Raw genomic sequence first — 21561 nt, forward strand, 5'->3', positions numbered from 1 at the left:
CTCATGAAGCCAAAAGCACCAGTATTCGGGTCATATTCTTCATTTGATCAGTGACTCGCCGCTCGCTTCTGCACCTTCTCTATTGGTCCTTCCATCGACGTCAATCGGCATCTCTGGGGTTTTTTGATGTTGAAGCGAGTTGATACCGGCGTTCGAGCGATACCCATTTGATTTTGAAATTGCAGAGCTCAGCTTCAAGAGCGCCTCCTCGCCAAGATGGGGCTTCGCATCGTGACATGGAACGGTCAGTGAGCGCACATCTGACGTCTCTTCAAGGCCGGCTTTGTTAACTCATCTCTAGTCAACGGCATCAGGTTTGAAAGCCTCCATATGCGCGCCCATGAAAAGCCAGCCTAACAACCCTCAGAAACCCATTCGGATACCAACCATGGCGGGAGAAGCGAACATACCAGGTCCGACGCCCCCATCTTCACATGAATCTCTCACTGACCCCCCGCCCAGGCAATGTTCGACATCCTTGAGGCGGACATTGTAATCATGCAAGAATGCAAAATCCAGCGAAAAGACCTTACAGATGAGATGGTCCTCGTCCCCGGTTGGGATGTCTTCTTCAGCCTGCCAAAACACAAGAAAGGTAGCTCCTCTCCCGAAGACGCTTTGTTCTCTCACCTCTGACCGACACACCCAGGATACTCCGGCGTGGCAATCTACACCCGCAACGCAACCTGCGCCCCCATCCGCGCGGAAGAAGGCATCCTCGGCGTCCTCACCCCGCCGTGCTCCTCCACCCCGTACCGCGACCTCCCCCCGGACCAGCACATCGGCGGTTATCCCCGCGCCGGCCAGCTGTCGTCCGAAGTCGACGCCGCGACCCTCGACTCCGAAGGCCGCTGCGTCGTCCTCGAGTTCCCCGCCTTCGTGCTCATCGGCACCTACAGCCCCGCCACGCGCGACTCCTCCCGCGACGACTTCCGCCTCGGCTACCTCAACGCCCTCGACGTCCGCGTGCGCAACCTCGTCGCGCAGGGCAAGGAGGTCATCCTGACGGGCGACCTCAACGTCATCCTCGAGGAGCTGGACACCTGCAACCTGCGCGAGATGCTCCGCAAGGAGGGCATGACGGTCGAGGACTGGAAGGGCATGCCGTCGCGGCGCATCTTCAACCAGCTGGTCGTCGGCGGCAACGTTACCGGAGCCCGGGACGAGGGGCGGGAGAAGCCTGTGCTACACGACCTAACGCGCATCTTCCACCCCGACCGACAGGGCATGTTCACCTGCTGGGACACCAAGCGAAACACACGCCCAGCCAACAACGGGAGCAGGATAGACTACATCCTCTGCTCGTCGGGCATCAAGGACTGGTTTACGGACTCGAACATTCAGGAGGGGCTGATGGGGTCGGATCACTGCCCGGTATACGCAATCATTGGTGATGTCGTCAAGAAGGACGACCAGGAGGTTCCAATCGTCGATCTGATGAACCCGAGCGACATGTTCCGACAAGGTGACCGCCTACGAGAGTGGGCCGCAAAGGACCTCCTCCCCCTCTCCGCTAAGCTCATCCCCGAATTCGACAAGCGACGAAGTATACGAGACATGTTCATGAAGAAGCCAACCTCGAAGCCAATAACTGATACCCCTCCCTCTTCCATCCCCAAAGATATCCCTTCTCAACAGCCAAAGAGCCCCTCGTTTCCCAATGTTCCCGACGATCCTCCCTCACAAACCTTTGTCCCGTCAAACACGAGCAAGATACCTCCGAGCGTCCCTGATAGAACGTTACCTCCATCCTCATCTGCCCCCATAAAAAGGCAGGCAGAAGCGAAAGACACAAAGCGGTCCCTGAAGAGAACAAAGACGAACGACAACGACTCCAAGACAAACAAGCAGAGCACTCTGACAGGCTTCTTCAAACCCAAGGCCCCGGCCCCGAAGCCGACAGGCGCCCACGCAGAGAGCGAGATGATCCTCGGTTTCAGCGACAAGAACAATGGTCCCGAGGACCAGTCACAGGAGAACAAGGCTGCAGTGCTAGCCGGTTCCCTCCCAACGGTAGCAGAGGTCCCTGTGGCTGCGGAGTCGTTGACCTCGCCCTTGCCCAGCAAACAGCAACAGCCGGCATCAACCCTGGACCCGTCGGCAATCGAAACTTCTGAGAAGGTCTTTGATCCCATCGAGACCAAAGAAGCGTGGTCCAAGTTCAGCCTGGGTAAGAGGGTCGTGCCCAAATGCGAACACGGCGAGCCTTGTGTCAGCTTCCAAACCAAGAAGCCCGGCATCAATTGTGGTGAGATCTATCCAAGCAACGTCTTCCCTATTCGGAAAACTTAGGCGAATGCCGCGGGTCGTGATTGGTGCAGTGCGTGCTGACGAGCTGTCCAGGGAGATCATTCTACGTATGTGCCCGCCCGTTGGGGAAGTCGGGGGTCAAAGAATCGGGGACGGAGTGGAGATGCGGGACCTTCATCTGGAGCAGCGACTGGAAAAAAGATCAGACCTAGTATTCCCGTGATGCGCGGTCGTGGCAGTGGCGAAGAGCATCACATGGGCGAATCATTATTTTTATGCTAGGAAAAGAAATGACACTCTAGGTATCGGGCTGGAATAGATGGTCTATGAAGATGATATTTACTGGCTTGCAGATCAAATTACAGAAAAAGGTTCGTGTTCGCTTTGAACATGCGAATACATGGGTTGTGAGTACATTTTTCTACCAATATGTTCATCAAATCGAAGATCTCTGGTTCGCGTAGCTATCGAAGCAGATGGGCCAGGATGATTCTTGGTTCGTCAGATCCGGTGATCTCCTAGCGTTCGTACGTCTAAGTATCGCCGCACAAAGGTCTGTTGGTTTCCGGCGCAGGGTAACTCTTGCCGCAGCATATAAGAAGGGAATCGATGACCAGATGCATGGTTGCCTGCTTGGCCACGCTGACTGGATAGAGATCGAAGACAGCTGCACAAAGGCGCCATATTCTTAGGCTTCCCTGGTCGCTGATGCTGCCAGTCAAGGGCACAAAGACAACTTAAGGTGGTCTGGCAGCGCCGATATCGGTTCCAATTCGTTGCTGATGCTACAGCGACTTGTCGCAGTCGGTAGGTGTAACTCATACTCCTCCGTCTTGAGCTGACAAGTCGGCGCGCTGATGGTGTCGTCGCTCTCGGGTAGGAGACGACCTCTACCTCATCGACGCTGCTAAGCTGGCCTTCTTGCTTTGGCCACTGGGCTTTCGATGACGCTTCTCAGACGGCTTGCGTGGAGTGTAACGGTAGTCGGGGTACATCATCAGGAGGCGCTCCTTGTGCATCTTTGCAAGTTCGGTGTATTTCTGGCGCACTGCTGGTGATTCGCTGTTCCATTTCTTGCCTAGGCTAATGGCTGTTGTTGGTCAGCACCTGTTCCCGAGGGAAATCAAGTTAAGGCACTCACAAATATCGTTGTTGCTTAGATGACTGTTTTCCTGCTTCATGGTGGCATGGCGATCTTTTCGGTAGAGAATGAAGGCGTTGGGAGGTCGAGGAACCTTGATCTTGCAAACTGGCTCTGGGCTTTCGGTGCAATGGGCGCCAGCTTCTGAACCAGAAGCGTCCTCGAGAAAATGGCTTGGTGGTCGCTGGACGACGATGGCGATGCCGTTGACTGAGACGATCATATGGGGGCCAGAGACGAACTTCTCGCAGGGCCCGAGGACCCATCTGTCTGCGTTGCCGTCCATGCCATCCTTTGCCCACATGACGGGCTTCCTAAATATGCGTCTGCAGTTTTTGGTTAGGTGCGTTCTGGCATGTCGATTCAAGGAATTGGGGCTGAAGGTGGACCAACCCCATATAAAAGGCCATGAATGCTTGCCCGTCCTGGCCAAGACCAAGGTAATCCTTCTGAGAGACAGCAACAACGGACTGGAAGCTATTGAGCTGGAGATCCAGTGTCTCCTTTGCGATCTGTAGGATGTCATGTTGTAACCGAGAAGGATCCATGCAGCCGGCAATGGTCTGGCCGGGATTGAAGTCGTGGAATGACATGGCGAGCTGGCGAGGCGGTGTAAGACGGACAGGATGCGGGGTTGAAGTTGGCGCAGACGTTGTTGGAATTATGGGTATGGGAAATGGTATGTGTAGATGAAAGGATGAATCGTGAGATGGAGACAAGATCTTCCAAGATCGAAGGGGTCTCGGGCAAGATATACTGGCGAGAAAGTGCCAATTACAAACGAGGCATAGGTAGTCCGGGACAGCGTTGGGGGAGAGATATGAGGAGGGTGCGAGAGGCAAGATACGCAGTGTACATCGCATATGGAAAGGCTCGTTCATGGAAGGGTCCTAAATTTGGGGAAAGCACCCCTCATCACAGACCAAGCTCATAGAACACAGAGCGCAATGCCTCAGGACGACGTTCGAGGAACGGGTTGGCGAGAGTGCCCAGCTTTTTGGTGTGGGGCAGTGTCTTAAACCAGAAATCACTGCAGGGGATCCATCTTGCCGTGGCAGGTCTGGATGGTCATGGCAAGCTCCGGTTACATGATGTGTCTGGGGCCCTGCCCTGCGCTCTTGGAGGGGATGAAGGGCCAGGGCCAGGGTCAGGGCCAGATGAAGAGGAAGCCGCCAGCCCTGGACGAGGACGTGGAGGTGCATCGATGACCGGCGGTCCTACGGTATCTGCACCTGTCTACCTTACCTTCCTTGGCTTCCTTCCACTGTAGGCGAAACCCCGACGCTGCACTGTACACCTCATGTTTGTCCCTGCGACGCGGCGACGCCTGTCTCCAAGTAGTTAGAAGGAGGCAAAAGGGCAGGGAGATACTTTGCTGGATTACGGCCCGAGATGCAGGTACCTCGCACCGGTTTGGGGAAAAGAAGCAAGTCCAGTCTGCCCAGCTGTCAAGAGAATCTCAACGGCCGCTTACGTCTCCATGCAACCATGCAGTTTTGGTCGACCGTCATCCACCGGCACTGCTAGCTGCAGTCTTTCCTCGCTACCGTCGTCTTGGCTTTCTAGCGCGAGCATAGGTAGCTGAGATTCTTGGATCCTTCGGGTATAAAGCTGGGTTCGGTGTTATCTCCCGGACGCATCTCGCCCCCGGATCTGAGCAGTTAGTAACCCCATCATTTCCCCATTTTCTCGCGAAAACATCGTGCCCTGCTTCTTACACATTGAAATGGTATTTTAGCACAACAAATGATATAGAAGGGATGGCAATATCAGCAGCAATCCATGATACGTTACCTTGCTCTCCGCACGATGCAATGGTGCATGTTTGGATGAGCAGACCAGGCATGGATGATGTGCGAGGAAAATAGAACAGCTAATGACGGTTTGGGCATCTGTTAACGAGTCTTGCTCCTGGGTGCACACTATGGGCTGTGCTCTCTGGGTTCTCAGCACATTTGGGTGGAAAACAGCAACCAACAGAGGCACACCACCCTGCTGGGTTTGTTGCTGCACCTCTGATGTGGTCGGTGTTGGAACCCTGGTGTTGGAAGACAGAGGTGCCAACACCGCCTGTACATATCAGCCAGCAACAGCATCCACCTCGGTGACAGGCAAGAAAAAAAAGACAAAAGATATTAGTCTACCGGGCGAGGGTCACGAAGTGCTGCATGCTGCCCTGTGCCGAGAGGGGGCATGTTAGTTCTGATGCATCGTGGTTGCAGCGGTCGCTATCTCAACCCTAAAGTCTGGGATCAATGGCATCGCCCGAGCTTCTCCGTGGATGTTCCTGCATTTTGTTGCTTTCGTAAATTAACGTATCACAGCCTCAAGCCGTGCGATGTTCAGGGTAGGCTTTACGAAGTTTTGCACCAAGTTGATGTTTTCGAGAAGCTTTCCTGACGTCTTGCTCGGACACACACCCCACGTTGCCCTCGAGGTACATTTGACATTTTTCTCCGGATTCAAGACTGGCTACATCAATAAGGCAGCGACCAAGAGGGAATAGATCTGGTGCCCACAATTCTGTATTCTTTTCATCTTCATTTCTCCAAAAAACCATTCCCCAAAAATACTTTTGCCGGATGTCATCGCGACGCTGTTTTCGGTCAAGGGTCGCTTTTGTTACATTTCACGAGCGTTGGACCTTTTTGTCTCCTTCATCTCTACTTATTTTCGCATCTCAGGACATCCGACGTTTTTCATCTTTACAGCATATCTTCGGACTGGCCCCCATCCGACGTTTTCTTCTTTTGTACGATAGCCTCTTGTTCATTCCCTTCTTGCATCCATTTACACCGCATTTCTTCAGCCAACGGCTGCCACGAGTTTGGTTAGTATTTTGCCGCCACCTCATTCCAACATGTCTCGGGACGAAGAGATTGCATCCAGCGAGAGCCCTGGCATTTTGAGGGCCCAGGCAATGAACGAAGTTTTACCACGCCGCGATCTCGACATTTTTACTACCTCGCGCATGTTTCCTGAAGGGGACTGGGTTCTCTCAGAAGTCGGTCGTCCTCATCAGTTTCAGGCAGCCTACTGCGTTCCAAATCAGCGAGGACATCTGGTTCCCGCGCCTATGCCTCCAGTCAACATTTCGGCGGTCACCAACGAAGAGGAAATCTACAACCACTGCACCGTCTATCAATTTGCCCCTGGTGAGTTACACCATAATCATCACTCGGGGACCATGACTGACACCCACTAGCATATCAAAGCCGAGGTGACACAGCACTCAACGGCGCTTCCAACGCAGCCCGCCACCAACCACAACAGCATCTCGGTCGCGGGTTGGCGGCAACCAACGGCGACTACCAGCAGTTGCCGCCCCATTCCCAACCTACCGATCAGTATCGCTTTGACTCAGAAAAGAAGGATCCCTTCATTCCCTCGGGTGACACCAGTTTTTTTGCGAGTCCTCCCTCTTACGCATCCGCCACGGCCACCCACCTGCATGCACCTCGTTCACGAGACAAAGAAACGGATTTGCCTCCCGCTCCGATGCATGGCCAGAATTTCGTCAGCTTCCCGGATGAAAGCATCGTCGGCGAATTTCAGGCGCATCCTTCGATAGGGGCGGGCTCTTTTGCCAGCACAATCTTCAACGATTCCTTCCGTCAGAGCCCGGAATCGGAAGAAATTCACGGCTTTGAATCATTCACATCACAAGACTTCTCTGCCAACATTCACGGCCAGGCAATGATTGCGAGCGACTCATTTGACATGGGTTTTGCCCCTCCGATGACGACGCACCTCCATGAGCTGGCGCTGGACGACATTTTTCCTACAGGCAACGAATCCAGCAGGGGTGGCCAGAGCCACGACGACGACGAAGACGCTCACGGGGAGAGCGAGATTATTCCCGTCAAGGCGCAGAGATAATTTCATTACCAATCAAATTTTCTCTTTTGAGTTTATCAAACAAATGTGGTAAACGTTTTTTTCATTTTTCTTTTAAAGTTGTGTGGTTCGGTGCAATCACTTGTAATTCTGGGCAAACATGTTTCAATTTGGGCAGTTTGGTCCTGAACAAGGTCAGCACGCTCGATGTTTTCTGCCAAAATTCAGTTGGGAGGGCCACAAATGGCAGCTTGTCTTCAGCAGAATTTGGCTCTATCGACGGGGGGTATGATTGCAGGGCATTTGACCTCAGCTTCTGGAAGGTGGCGTTGGTAGGGGTTTTGGATCGCCATGCATTTCTGCGTGATCAATTATCAGGCTCTGCGCATGTTTCTGGCACTTTTCTGGATTAGACGCTAGATAGAAATCAGCCGAAAGACGAGAGAGAAATGACCGAGACTTTCCTCACTCTAGCATACCCTCAACCTCCCCTTTCCCCCTGCCTCAGTGCGGCGAAGCGCGAAGCGGGCCACTTGACGTGACTGTCGCTAGCAGGGCCTCAAGAGCCAAGTGAGTGTGGTTGGCAAACATGCTTGACGAATTGAATCTTGGCTGGAAATCATGGGATGCGTTTGATTGGGTACCGAGACACTGGTTGCGAGAGCAAACAAACGTTGTAACCCCCAAGAGCAGCAAGACCCTCGTCGTCGAGATTAGCATCTAGACCAAGCCGAATTAGATCAGCCTCTTGCGCTTAGCGGCAGAAGGACCCCTGTCAACGCCCCACATTCCGTCCGAACTGGGCTCCTCTGGGCCCCGTTTCTGCGATCTGAAGGCTCCACGGTTCCCCCCTCCTTTCTCCAAATCTTTGACATGTCTCATCTACGAAAAAGAAATGCGCGAAAAGGGCTGCGAAACAACAGCATACTTCCTTGCGCGAGAACACAGAGGACAGGAACATCATTGCGCCCCTCGTATCTGCTTGAGACGTGCGCTTGGTGTGGTGGATAACCCCCAAACTCATGCAGGAGAAGCTGACCGTCTTCAAAGCCCACTTTCAAAAGCCACCAATACCGAACCAGCGCAAGCAAACAACATTGCCGCTTTGAGCAAGATCGACGCTTGGGTCCTGGAACTTTAGAGGGAGGACTGCCTCCACCTCCAGGGATGTTGACCCAGGCACTGCAGTCGTCTCCTTGAGAAATGGGCTGTTCACAGTCTTGTTGGCTATGCCGGGGCTGTCTGAGCAAGCCGCTCTGCTTCTTGAGGCATTCAATCCAGTCCGAGATATGTGGTGGAGAGCACCGCCCCTGCCATCACTTCACGCGCTCAAGGGATGGACGCGGAACCCTGGCCCTGCAGCTCTTGGTCCCCGTGGTCGCCGATGTTCCCACTTGATCTCCAACACTTGTCTTCATCAGGCGGAGCAAAGAAGGCGCCATCGTCACTGTTGCAGCCTTCCCTCTTCGATCAGACATACATGACGGCGGACCTTCTCTCCCCCCCGCCTTCTCCAAATTGCGACACCCTTCTGCAGCTGCGGCAGGAGCTGGCTGTTAGGGCTCAACAACGTGTCCCCCTTGTGATCCTCGCGGCACCTACCAACCTATTTTTGCCCTTGTCAGGAAAGAAGGGAGGCCTTCACCGACCTTGCCGACATCATCGCCAAGAATCTGGAAGATGCCACTCGACACCCATCGACCCATGCCCCACGCAATCTGTCCAGCATCGTCGACTCATCGACACTCTTCAACACCGCCCCGGCACAGTAATCAGGATACTGTACGCTTCTACCGACCAATCATCACCGCTTTAGACTGCCGCTGCTGCTCCCCCGCATTGGTGAGAAATGATCCGAGCCTGCGGGCCTCCCTGACCGCCTAGTAACGGCCCCCAAGGAACACGCCTGGAGGTCCAGGGGTACGAACGTAACAGGGACCCCTTTGGGATTCCCGTCTTCACAGGAAACGATCCCCTGGGTCACTCTGCGCAACGGCTGCAATCAGCTATCGGCGTCTAATTTCCGGCTGCCAAGCGATTGTCAAATACAGCGTCGCCCGCCTTCTGGAAGTCACCGCCCGGTCCAACCACCCAGATCCCGGCACTCGATCTTACACCTGGTCTCCAGCACAGACGTACGGCCGTAAGGCAACAGGGGACCGATGTTAGGTGGGAACAAGACATATTGGATGAGGCCGGCAGCCTGTAGAACACCCCCGTGACGACCTGGCGTTTCCTGCGCTAGCTAGAGTCGCTATGTGGTAGTCCTGTGGGGGCTTTACCTGCTTTCCATATCCCGAACCCCACGACTTGGCTCACAAAGCCTTGCGGATACAAATGCGGTCAAAAACCAGCGGCTGGGGTCATCGAGTTGATAGACCCAGTAAAGTAGCAGATGGACCTGAGAGATGGGCAGATCTGAAGCAGCTCTTCCCTTTGTCGCGCCAGCAACGGGAGGGTTGTCAGATTCATCGCTCTCTTGTGTCGGGAGACCAAAGTGACCGATCCAGGGCTCAACTGGTCAGGCGTATGCTGGGAATGATAGACGAGGTCACCACACCATGCAACAGTCGGTGCGCGTCACAAATTCCCAGCAGCGGGCGCAGAGACTTCTCGTCGCCGATGGCCACAGGTTGGCGCGGGACGCGCGCTTTTCAGCGGCCTTGCATGAAGTACATTCTCTACCCAATACGATACCTCGTGAGCTTCTAGAGTGAGTATCAGCGAGCGAGAAAGTGCAGGGCATCATTGAGGAGGTGGCGGACAAGCGCGAAGATTGATAATGGGGCGATTGGTGAGATATACGATCGCGCTTGGAATCTCATGGTCTTGGAGTGGCCTATTTTCGTGTGGTGGCACAAAGGTTCGTTTGTTATGAAGTCTACAGGCAGCAGTACAAGGCGCTCAAAGACCAGGCGAGCACTGGTCGCCAACAGCCCCTCCAATGACCTGTCATCTGCGCTTTAGAACCCATGCCTTCGTTCCGAATCTAACCACCAGCAAACTCTCTTCGTCACATAACCTTCTCCGACAACACGCGTCAACCCTGTCTCTAATATCCAATCATCTTGTTCGATAGGCGTGATTCCTCCTCTGGCTAGCGTACTAGAGTTCGCTTCGTACCTTAATGACACAAGACAGACATACCAGGGAGCAGGGAGGAAACGAGTGGGCTAGGACCAGGACATGCCGACAAGACATGAAAGAGGGATCTCCAAGGCCATCATACTCGTCTCAGCCAAGCCTTGCGTCTTGAAATTACTGACAGAGCAAGGAAAAGCGGCTCATGTCTGACCAAAGCAGTGCCCATCTTCACCAGCACCCTGTCATTCCTTGCCGCTTCTCCAAAGAGTTGTTCACCATGTCGTCCGCCATGCCCTGCAGCCCGCCTCCTTGGCTAAAGGAGGCTTTTGATTCCGAGCCAATCGATCATCACCCACGTACGCCACAATGACTGACAGGAGCCCCTTACGAAGCAACAACATCACACGAGGATGGTTGATGCCCCTGGTCGCTTTCTCAACGGTGCCCACGGCTGGAGCTACACCCCTTGGAGTAACCCACTACGATACAGAGACGCAATCAGCTAGACGCTCCAGTACTCACGCATGGACAGGTCCCGATGCTCAGATCTCATCGGAGTCTCTGGGCGAACCGGGGCTGGAGGAGGTGCCCGGGCCCACCCTCGGGGATGGATGTCTTCCAGACGGCATCTTCTGAGGACCGTGATTGGACAGCATGCCCGGTTTCTCACCCGACTTCGATCTTGTAGTTCAGTCTGGACTCTTGAAGTCAACGCTCGGGGTCACGGTAATCCCGAACGACGAGATTAATCGCTTGTCGTGGCCACTCTGGTTCTCCTCAACCTCTCTGTCTTTCACTCAAATGACAAAGAGCAGTGGCTTTTACCATGAGGAGGGTCTAGGCCGGAGAGTATATCCGATGTGTAATCCGTCTGACACCGCGGAGAACACCTTGTATAACTTTCGTGTGGGCTCCATCGGAGGCGGGCTCGACCTCCGAGATGAAGTTGACAAAATCACGTTCTTCGGAGGGCCGGACCCCGCCCCGGGTTGCGTTTTTAAGATACTTTGACTCAACGCGGGATCTCGGGCGACTCAGAACTGAGTCAAATGTCTGAGAGCCCCCTTTGCCATTTATCGACGGAAAGCGTTTGGTCTACTCTAGCAGCTGAGACCAGACCCGCCCAGCAGATGAACCAGGGGATGCGAAGGCGGACGCGAGGAAAGGACCGGCGCGAGAAAACAGTATGGCAATTTGATCCATGGTGACAACTGAGCCCTCAGTGATTGGATGAGAAGAGACGATAACCCGCCTTCGAGCTGTCTTAGCACGTCAGCTGGCGCTCTCGCGTGCCTCCCACGACCCGCGGAGCCGCTCTTGTTTTCTCCCTGGCGGAAGCGGGAGATGACAGATCAAGAAATGTCGTCGGATTTCACTTTCGAGCCGCTGCGACGCTGGGGTGTGAGGCTGCTATGACACGGGTACCTGCTGTTTCGACGGGGGAGTGCTCCGTGATCCCGCGGGTGCTCGCATGTTCCCCATAGTAGCTGTGACGGCAGCAATATCGTGACAACAACCTCATACTAAAATGTCTGGCTTCGGGTGATTGGTGTTATGATATCTCCTCTAGCAACATTGAGCTATCGAAACCAAAGATGACTGCCAAAATTGACCCATCTTTCGGACAAGTTCCATATTTCCCAGCACAGTGCAGCATCCTCGCTCGACAAACGAACCATCACCTGGAATTTTTGACAAACGCCAACCGCATGCCAAAAAGCCACAACATCATGCCTCGGACTCAGGTCCGAATCCCCTCTCCAACTAACCCAACGGCCTCAGCTCCGACGCGCCCTCCAACGCCTCCGCCCAGCCGCTGCCCTTTCACCGCTTACGCTCCAGACCCTTAGAACTCCGGACGTATTCCTATTACCGGGCTTTCGGACGTTGAGGTGCTTCTCGCTAAGCTGATTACTCGTGATGTGACCTACGTCTGTTGAGGGGTATACAGCTAGGATTGGGTCGTAGAAAGGGCGTTTTCCGTTTTCATGTCTGGCTTGTCACGTCGGCACTGTGGGGCGGAGGTGAAGGGCGGGAGACGGAGGGTGACAAGAGACAACAAGCCACAAACGAGGGAGAAGACCGGGTAACGGGTGAGTAGAGCATGCGGATAGTTGAAAAGCCAAGAAACTTCATCAAAATTCTGCCAGTCCTTTCCACCCTGAGTAAATGCTCGCGCGGTAGATTGGGTGTGAAAATAGAGCTAATAAACAACGACTACCAACGAATGCTACTAGTGCCCGCCATCGCCAACCCACCTCGGTATGTTTTTTGAAGCTTTAAAAAAAACGCGAATACACAACTGGCTCCTCTCACGGGAAGTGACCGGCGATGTCGTCGGAACCCCCTTGACGACGGAAGATATATCCGTCGTCTGATAGGACTGACTGCCACAGCCAGCGCGACTTCTACTCTTCCTGGTAGGAAATCTTGCGCATCTCTCCTAGCCTGTGTCGTGCCGCCGACAGCGCATTCTCTAGCTGCAGGATCTCGACCTAATAGTAGCGCAACGCGTCAGCAAACCATCCTTTTAAACATCGCCAAGAAAAGCCTCGTCTGCCAAGAAGGCAACGATGCCGAGTGATAACGTACCTGCTGCTCCATCTCCCGGACCTTGAATTCGTGAGCACCGAGCTTGGAGTAGTCGACCGCCTCGTCCTCCTCGTTGCGGTCCTTGATGATGCTCTGCACCTGGCGCACAAGCGCTCTGCAGGCGGCGCCGACGGCCTTGGAGGCCTGCTCGAGGTTTTCCTGGCTCTTGGACATGAAGCCCGCCTTGACTCTGCTGGCGGCGACAAGCTGCGCGGTGGATGCCGCCACGTCGTTGGAAGCCACAATGAGCTGCTCGGGGCTGTTGCGGTTCGAGAGGACGCCGTCCGCAGTCTCGATGAGGGTGTTGGTCGACGTCGCAACGGCCTTGGCTGCCGAGATGAGACCTTCCGTCCACCTGTTGTTCTTCTTGTAGAAGGCGGTACGCGATGAGGAGCCGCGACCAGCCTGGACGATCTCCTGCTGAGTCGCCGTGGCAGCCTTGATAAGCTGTGCGATGGCGTTGGTAATGGCCATGGCGGCGTCCAAGATCGTGTCGTGAACCTTGAGCTCGTAGGTGGAGTAGCCGTCACGAGGCTTGTTCTTGAGCTTGGCCAGGCGAGCTGCGGCGGCCGCGATGGCATCGGCAGCCTTGCTGAGCTCCTGGTCGACAATGTCACCAAGATCACCCTTGCCTGCGAGCTTGCCGGCATTGGGAGCAAAGGTCTCGACGAGCTTGTTGAGCTTCTGCAGGTTCATCTGCACCTCGTTGTTGCTGTTGATGACAACATCAGTCTTCTGGATGGGATCCATGCCCTCCAGGCGGAAACTCTGGAGACCGCGGAAGAACTTGACAGTCGACATGGCAGACTGACGAGTGCCGTTCATCAAGGAGTCACCCTTCTTCTCATCGGTAGCCAAGCGAGTGATACCCTTGGCATTGGTGCAAACATCCGCGACGGCACCGGCGAAGACGTTGATGGTCTTGATCAACTCAGCATGAGTGGCATTAGGGCCGTCAGCGATGAAGTTGTTGAATGCCGTGGCAAACTCCATGGCACTGGAAGAGGCCTTCTCGATTTGCGACAGAACGTACGAAGGCGAGGCGTTCTGGTTTCCTGCCTGCATCGTAGAGTCCAACTCGTACAGTGCGTCGTCCACTCTTTGCACACCCGACTGCAGCACCGAGTCGATGATGTCGTTGATCTTGTCCAGGTTGGCCATGATCAGGGCATCAATCTGTCCGTCAATAACCTGATCCGTATCACCTTGGTTGAGCTTCAGCTCGTTGAGCTCAATAAGCGTCTGGTCCATGCCCGCCTTGTAAACCTCGAGCTCTTCCTCCTTGTCACGGAGAAGCTGCTCGAGGTCGCTGCTGCCATCCCTGAGCTTAGCCTGCGCATCATCCAGAGCGCGAGACTTCAGACGCAAAGCCTCCTCGAGATCGGCCATCTCACGGTTGTACTTGGACAACATGGTTGAGAGCTCGTTACCCTTACTTCTCTCGATGTTGTCGGCCCGGTCCATGGCCATGCGGAGCTCGCGCTTCAGCTTCTCAAGCTCATCCTTGTTCGCCCCTGAAAGGCGGTCCTTATCGTGGAGCGCGCGATCTCTCTCTCGGATCATATCCGCGAGTTCGAGGTTTTTGGTCTTGATCTCACGTTCCAGCTTCTCCCTGCGCTCAATAGCTTCTTGCGCAGAGGCTGCCTTCAACTGAACAGACTTGAACTTTTGAAGCAGGTCCAAGTGCTCGTGACGAAGCTGTGAGTAGAGCTTCGCAAGGGCCTCGTACTTTGTGCGCCATGTGTTGACCTGCTCTTGCAGAGCCCGGATCTGGTCGTCCTTGCTGCCGAGTTGCTGGCCGAAATGTCCTTGGATCTGAGAAAGCTCGCTCTCCAACGCCTTCACCCTCTGGTCATACTGCTGCAGCATGAGCTGATCTCGCTCATACTGAGCTCTAGCATTAAAGTTCTCCTGCTCCAGCTCCGCAAGTCTACCCTGCGTCTGATATTGGAGCTGCTGCTGCATGAGCGCCTCTTGTTCGCGGCGCTGCTGCTCAGCCAACCTACGCTGCTGCTCCTCGAAGTCGCGCTGCGCTTGCTCCTGTGCCGCCAACTGCATAGCTTGCTGCTGTCGTGCCTGCTCCTCCAATACTCTCTGCTGCTCCTCATATTCGCGGTTTTGACGCTCGAGCTCGTTCTTCCAGAACTCAGAGATATCATCCGGCTCTTGCGACTTCGGCTCAGGGGGCGGTGTCGGGCGTCTCTCGATCTCCTGTTTCGGTCGGGCGGGCAGCGCGGGCGCCTCATCGTCCTCCGCCAGCAGATTAGGCGGATCCTGCGGCAGCTTAGGAATGGTAATCAAGCTGGTCAGGTATCGGAGGTTTGAGCATTCATAGTAGAACTTTACGAGACGGTAGTGTTGAGCATCGTATCTTTCGCGCAGGGGTTGGAGCACATCGGCATCGCCGGTTGCTACGAAAGTCAGTCCGATCGGTCATCGCTTCAAACGGAAAAGGGATTGCGGGACTCACTGGAGTGCATGGCGCGCAGCATGCTCGTGATGAACTTGTAAATACCGTAGCTCTCTTGCACCAAGGGCACAAGAGCAGAAATGCGACACTCATTGTTTCCGACGTGGCGGAAGTGCGAGAAGATCAGCTTCTGAAACTGCTCAATCTTGTCCTGGAGGGTCATCAGGTCGGTGATCGTCTCGTAACCTTCGTTAGGATCGTTGATGGCCTTCAGACTGAGATATTCTTCGTACTCGAAGGTGCCGTTGAATTCCGGGTGCTGCTGGTGGAAAGAAAGCTTGGCCAGGAGATAGTACACATATTCCCGGATCAGAGGTCCGTATCCTCGCACGCCTTCTCCGCTCATCCCGCGGTTCAAGCTGTCAATCCACCCTCTCTGCGCCATGGCTTCTCTCAAGGTGTTAGGGTGTCCTTCTTGGAGGACTTTATGTAAGGTAATCAGAGCCTTGAACGTCTGGACTTCATCGGCGAGAATAGGCTGGCTGCAGAGCAGCATTGTCAGCGTTTGCCTTTTCGTTGCGAGCGCATTCACCTACACCTTGATCCCGGCCCAGAAGGCCTGGGAGGAACGATGGTCCCATGTGTAAACAATGCAGCTTCGGACATGTTTTCTCTTCGGCGCAGTCTCGTCGGGGTTCGTGGCCTTCTTAATGTTGATTGCCAACTCCTGGTCGGTCCTGGAGAAGTGTCAGTGCACCGTCACCGCGAAATCAAGCCAGGCATTGAGCTGATGATGGAGGAAAATGACAGACTTGGTATGTCTGGTATCAGGCACGGCAGCCATCTCGTCGGTTTCGTACGCGCGCAAAGGCGGAACTCGGGAGGGGGGTGGTTAACGCTGGTGTTCTAATCGAAATGGTCCGAGGATATGACGTCTCCTAAACGTTTAAAAGGAGACAGCTCCACGTGCAATGCTGCCTGACGGTCGCAGGGAACCAGACTACAGGAAGCAGCAATTAACGAGAGAATCGTGAGAAGAAATCGTCAGCGACTTCCGTGCCGAGTGGAAGAGAGAGGCGGGAAGAGTCGTCAGCGGTGACAAAGCTCTAGAACGTTTGGCAGCTCGAGTGTGGCTGGGTTCTGCAACATGCGCAAGCTCCGGCGATAGTAGCGCCAAGACGACCCCGTAGGTTGCGATTCGGCTCGGTTCCAGTCGGGTTGGGCATAAAGCCATGGAACAACACTAATCCGGGGCAAATGTCAGTGACACGGGCTGTCACTTTACCACTGCCACAGAGGGGCCAGGTACCTAAGCTCCGGACAGATGCCTGATTTGATGACGATAATGGTGGGGTAAAACGATCAAAGTTGGCCCCAAGAGGTCCCTGCGGCACTGCCCGGACTTCTAATTGCGATGCACACGGAAAGGCCCTTAAAGATGTGTCTCTCGACAATTCTGTCAAGCGAAGTGATGAACTACAGTTGGAATGAGACAGACGGAATGCAAGCAATTGTGGAAGCTTTTGTGCAGCCGGTCCTTCGACACACGGTTACAATGGCGCATTGCATGTATCAAGAACAAACTCATGACTGTAGTCAAGGGGATGAACTCAGCTACAGTGCATATGCGGATGCACCAGGAATCGCCCCTCGCATCGATGGCGGGTTTCAAGTGAGTTGCCCAAGTGCATTGATTTCTGAACCAGACCAGACCCGGAGCCAATTGGTTGTTCCCATATGCTGGGCAGTTATAAGCTTGTGATGGACAATTGTGGCCGTTACTCATGCAATGCCGGCCCCGAACCTTGTTGATGGGTACTGTATCGGGCACGGGAGTAGTGCTGAAAGAATAAGAAAGTCACCAACCCAGACGAGGAGGATCTGATGGGATTTCAAGGATGGCAAGTGAAGCTTTTTGCTTTGTCATCGCACTTCAATAATTGCATTCAATACGCAAGGTCATGTTCTTCCATTGATCGAGGGTATCATGAAGCCCGGCGGAGGACCTGGGCGATCTATTCTGCCTGTCAACCAAACAGGCGCACTGGATTGACAGTGGTTTCCTCAATAACACAAAACACCCAGACACCGGACCTGTACCGCGCTCCCGACCCAGAGGGACGACCCCGAGGCACGGCGGCAAGGTCGCAGAGGGGCCAACGGGTCTCACGAGTAGCATTCCGGCGTACAGGCAGACGATGAAGTGTCATTGGTTTCTTTTTTCCATTCCCTATGAACGTTGCCGAAAACGTGATGCCTTTCCATGCTAGAATTCTTTCCGTTCCTCACGTAAACACCCCATGCAAAAGAAGAACTGCCAAACCCCCCACAAAGACACTCTTAAATCGTCGTCTCGTAAGGAAGGGGGGTGACGGTCTCGGGCTTGTTCTCCTTGAAGGAGACGGTGCGGGCGTCGCGGGGGAGGGCGGGGAGACGCTTGAGCTGGAGGGGCTTGCCCTCGGCCTGGGCCTTCTTCTTCAGGGCAGCGTTCTCCTTGACACGGCGGAGGAAGTCGTCTCTGGAGCGGGAGGGGTGGATGTGCTCGATGCGGAGGTTGATGCGCTTCTCGATGTAGCGGTGCTTGACCTTCTTGTAGATGATGACACCGACGGCGGACTTGGTGACGTTGTAGATGACACCAGTCTTGCCGTGGTAGACCTTGTGAGGCATACTGCAGACCCGTCCTGTCAGTCATCCTGTTTTGTGTACAAGACACACAAGACCCTGACACCACAACGCACACACGACCACAATTTCGGCCAACTTCAAAGTTTCCTCGATTGCGCCGTGTGCCGTGCCATTGCAATTCCAAGGTCGGGCGGGTTCGTTGCTTACCCCTTCTGGACGGCACCGTTCGCCTTAATGTCGACAATGTCGCCAACGCGGTACTCGCGGAGGTACGTGGAGAGCTTGATCATACCCTTCTCACGGAAGTTTCTGGAGAACGCATACTGCAAACGAACCGTCAGCAATCCGCCCGCAATCTCGAAAAATCGTTGGAATCGTTAGACATACGCGCGTTCCCGCGCGAAGACCCGCTGGGTGACCCATTTTGCCGGTGTTTTGTCGTTAAGGGCGGTTGGTGATGGTTAGTTGTCGTCGAGGTCCTGAGGAGATCGCGAAAAAAAAAACTCCAGGCAAAATTTCGCATTCGGCAGCCGTCGTGTGGGAGCTGTTTCCCGAGGGCCCTGGGGGTCGCACTTTCCTTAGGGCACCTGGGTCCGCCACGTGACCCGCCATCCCCAATTGGGCAAGGCCAGCGCAGGGCGTCTCCACCACAAGCGAGCCCTGTCCCACGCCTTTCTTGCCCACCTTTGCATTTTACTGTCTGCCTTGACACTTTTTTTTTCTTCGTGTATCGAACGACAACGACAACGAGGAAAATCGACGGGTCGGCAAGATGGCTCCGTAAGTTGCTGGTGATGGCGATGGCGCACTGCAATTCGACTTGCTAACGATGATTGCGCATCAGTCTCACTTACTCCAAGACCTCCAAGGTCCCCCGTCGCCCCTTCGAGGCCGCCCGATTGTCAGTATTCTCCGGCCACTGAACTTGAGCTTGCTCGGTTTACGTCGTGAATTCCGAAAACTGACTTCGACATAACAGGGACTCCGAGCTTAAGCTCGTGGGCGAGTACGGTCTCCGCAACAAGCGTGAGGTCTGGCGTGTCCAGCTTACCCTCTCCAAGATTCGTCGTGCTGCCCGGTATGTGTTGCTCTTCCCGGTTGCGCATGTGAACATACATGTTTGCGCCCTTGGTGTGGGAGGGGCACAATATAGCTAACACCCATCATAGTCAGCTCTTGACCCTTGACGAGAAGGACCCCAAGCGCCTCTTCGAGGGTAACGCCCTGATTCGCCGTCTCGTGCGTGTCGGTGTCCTCGACGAGTCTCGCATGAAGCTCGATTACGTCCTTGCCCTGAAGGTCGAGGATTTCCTTGAGCGTCGCCTCCAGACTTGCGTCTACAAGCTCGGCCTCGCCAAGTCCATCCACCACGCCCGTGTTCTCATCCGCCAGCGCCACATCCGTGTCGGCAAGCAGATCGTCAACGTTCCTTCCTTCATCGTCCGTCTCGACTCCCAGAAGCACATTGACTTCGCCCTTACCTCGCCCTTCGGCGGTGGCCGCCCCGGCCGTGTCCGCAGAAAGAAGGCCGCCGCCGCCGAGAAGGCCGACGGTGGTGACGAGGAGGAGGATGAGGAGTAAATGCAACGCCACCATTTAGGCTAAGGATAGGTCAACAAAAGCTCTGGGACTGGCTGGAAAACAAAACCAACCATGTGGGAATTGGGGTGTTCATAGTCACGGCGTTCGCCAGAGGCAAAATGGAATGATTGCATCAAATACGGGATACCACGAATGAATGTTACAGAAAAGTCAATTTTGTTCAGGAAACACATTTCACCCTTGCACGCCAGTGATGAAGGGAATGGGTATCATATTTGTCCAATGCAATGCCTCGATAGTCTAAACCAATTCATCCTTGCCCAGGAACTTTGCCATCGGATCGTTTGCTGCCGTCCGTTTCCTCCTGTATTCTTCCATCTCGGCTTCTGATACACCTCCCATCATCTCCTCCACCGTTCGCTTCTTTGCCACCTTCTCGGGAGGAATCTCCTGCTTCTCTTCCTCGTTGGGAGCCTCGGGAGCCTCGGGAGCCTCCTCCTGAGGAGCCAAGGCAAGGCCAGTTCGCTGACGTTCCGAAGCTTCCCATGCCTGCTTCCCCTCCTCGCCCGTGCAGTAGCTGTTCTTGACTACCGAGTGACAGCAAGCGTAACCCCATTGAAAGTTAGACCACCAACTTCCCCAGATAGAGGTGTGGTTGTGGATATAGACGTCCTCAGGGTACTTGGACTTCGCGATGACCTTCGGTGCGCCCTTGATGAGGCCGCTCTCGTCATACTCAACGTACTGTTCCGACTCGGTGATGAGGTTCTTCATCTCTTCAGGCATCGTGTACTGCGAGGTGTCGCCGTACATATCCTTGAGCTTTTTCTCCCTCTCTGCGCGCTTCTTCTCCGCCTCCTCCTTCTCCTTTTTGCGATAAAACTCTCCGGCGGTAGGGTTAGCCTGCAAATGCTGCGTGGTGTCACCGCTCTTCTCCTGCGCTTCCCAAGCGTACTTTTGAGCTTTTTCAAACTCGTTGGCGTCTCCCGAACCGCGCATGAAACCCTCCTCCGCGAAGAGATTTGCCGCTTTGTCCGCAGTCGCACCTCCGTCCACCAAGGATCGCGTCTTCGGGTCGTATTTGGCCGAGTCCAGGTCCAGGTTGACGAGATACTTGGCGGTGTCCTCTCGTATTCTGAGCTGGCGCGTAGCAGTACTCTGGTGCTTGCTCATATCGTTCTCTTCTGCGTACTTGTCGCCATCATCTTCGTCCTCAGCGTCGCCCTTCTTGAGTGCCTTCTTTCTCAGCGCCTCCATCTCGTTGAATTCTTCCACGACATTCCGGTATTCCTTGGGGTCATATCCGTTCCAGCGGTCTCGCTTGGCGTCCCAGCCGAGGTTGACGTCTTGAATGACTTCGTCTGCTTGGATATCCTTGCCGGTCCACTTTGCGCCTTTCGCGCGCGGTCTGCTGAGACAGTCTTTGGCTTTGTGTGTCATGGCGCCACAGTTCTCGCAGGCGCCCTTGCGGTACTTGGTCGCGGCCGGGCCAGCCTTCCTCCCACGATCGTACCATTTTGACTGATCGTTCTTCTTGTTTTGTAGACGCTGGTGCTCGAGGTAGTCGGTCTGGTCCCCTTCTTCGCCGGCGTAAAACGGCCTTTTACTGATGAAAGAGGGGATGTAAATGTTCTCTTCCTTTGAAGCGGCGCCTGAAGCCTTGGGATCGGGTTTTCGGGGGGGCGGTGGTGGAGGCATCTTGACTTTGGAAGAGAAGTGCGTCGTTCTGCTTGGTAGCGAAGGGGAGACGAGATATGCCGAGTGCACCTAACGAAGAGATAGGTAGGCAGGTTGGACGAGATGAAGGCAAACGCGACGAAAGTAAGGCCGAGCTTGAGCAAATCCGAAAGCGTGGCTGAGACACTAAATCGTGGCTGTGTGGGTTGAATCTTATCGCCACGTGACACCGCTCATCCTAGGCGTTAGTGACGCGCTTCCCATCGGCAACAACACGACAAGGTCGCGTCGCCGCTGAGCTTCCCAAAGGAGACAAACGCCCTCAGTATGTGCTCCAGCGTGTTCGGTGCCTGCTGACCATGATTTCTGTCGGTTCCGCCTTCTCTCATCCTCCATGAGT

The 21561-nt window shown here is 54.7% G+C and overlaps 7 protein-coding genes across 7 annotated transcripts; 3 read left to right on the forward strand and 4 right to left on the reverse strand.

The window, feature by feature from the left end:
- Positions 1-216: 216 nt before the first annotated feature.
- On the forward strand, positions 217-2292 carry GCG54_00012514 (DNA-(apurinic or apyrimidinic site) lyase 2; the record flags this gene model as incomplete). The annotated part of the gene is made up of 5 exons (XM_045412390.1): positions 217-244; positions 302-314; positions 368-413; positions 463-595; positions 650-2292. The coding sequence occupies 5 exons, from the start codon at positions 217-219 to the stop codon at positions 2290-2292; spliced, it is 1863 nt and encodes a 620-aa protein (XP_045261425.1).
- An 848-nt stretch (positions 2293-3140) lies between these two features.
- Positions 3141-3984, reverse strand: GCG54_00012515 (mating type protein mat1-2-1; the record flags this gene model as incomplete). The annotated part of the gene is made up of 3 exons (XM_045412391.1): positions 3141-3340; positions 3392-3717; positions 3785-3984. 3 exons carry the CDS (start codon positions 3982-3984, stop codon positions 3141-3143), a joined length of 726 nt encoding a protein of 241 aa, XP_045261426.1.
- Positions 3985-6251: 2267 nt separating this feature from the next.
- GCG54_00012516 (uncharacterized protein) lies at positions 6252-7270 on the forward strand (the record flags this gene model as incomplete). Its single annotated transcript, XM_045412392.1, has 2 exons — positions 6252-6546; positions 6597-7270. The coding sequence occupies 2 exons, from the start codon at positions 6252-6254 to the stop codon at positions 7268-7270; spliced, it is 969 nt and encodes a 322-aa protein (XP_045261427.1).
- A 5450-nt stretch (positions 7271-12720) lies between these two features.
- Positions 12721-16158, reverse strand: GCG54_00012517 (Endocytosis protein end4; the record flags this gene model as incomplete). Its single annotated transcript, XM_045412393.1, has 5 exons — positions 12721-12807; positions 12905-15315; positions 15375-15856; positions 15911-16041; positions 16072-16158. The coding sequence occupies 5 exons, from the start codon at positions 16156-16158 to the stop codon at positions 12721-12723; spliced, it is 3198 nt and encodes a 1065-aa protein (XP_045261428.1).
- A 1496-nt stretch (positions 16159-17654) lies between these two features.
- On the reverse strand, positions 17655-18365 carry GCG54_00012518 (60S ribosomal protein L21-A; the record flags this gene model as incomplete). Its single annotated transcript, XM_045412394.1, has 3 exons — positions 17655-17985; positions 18150-18265; positions 18330-18365. 3 exons carry the CDS (start codon positions 18363-18365, stop codon positions 17655-17657), a joined length of 483 nt encoding a protein of 160 aa, XP_045261429.1.
- A 349-nt stretch (positions 18366-18714) lies between these two features.
- On the forward strand, positions 18715-19523 carry GCG54_00012519 (40S ribosomal protein S9; the record flags this gene model as incomplete). The annotated part of the gene is made up of 4 exons (XM_045412395.1): positions 18715-18722; positions 18787-18843; positions 18922-19020; positions 19112-19523. 4 exons carry the CDS (start codon positions 18715-18717, stop codon positions 19521-19523), a joined length of 576 nt encoding a protein of 191 aa, XP_045261430.1.
- A 261-nt stretch (positions 19524-19784) lies between these two features.
- GCG54_00012520 (Pre-mRNA-splicing factor SLU7) lies at positions 19785-21182 on the reverse strand (the record flags this gene model as incomplete). Its single annotated transcript, XM_045412396.1, has 1 exon — positions 19785-21182. One exon carries the CDS (start codon positions 21180-21182, stop codon positions 19785-19787), a length of 1398 nt encoding a protein of 465 aa, XP_045261431.1.
- Positions 21183-21561: the final 379 nt, after the last annotated feature.

Source organism: Colletotrichum gloeosporioides, assembly GCF_011800055.1.
Source record: "Colletotrichum gloeosporioides strain Lc1 chromosome Unknown consensus_65, whole genome shotgun sequence".
NCBI classification, from domain to species: Eukaryota; Fungi; Ascomycota; class Sordariomycetes; order Glomerellales; family Glomerellaceae; genus Colletotrichum; species Colletotrichum gloeosporioides.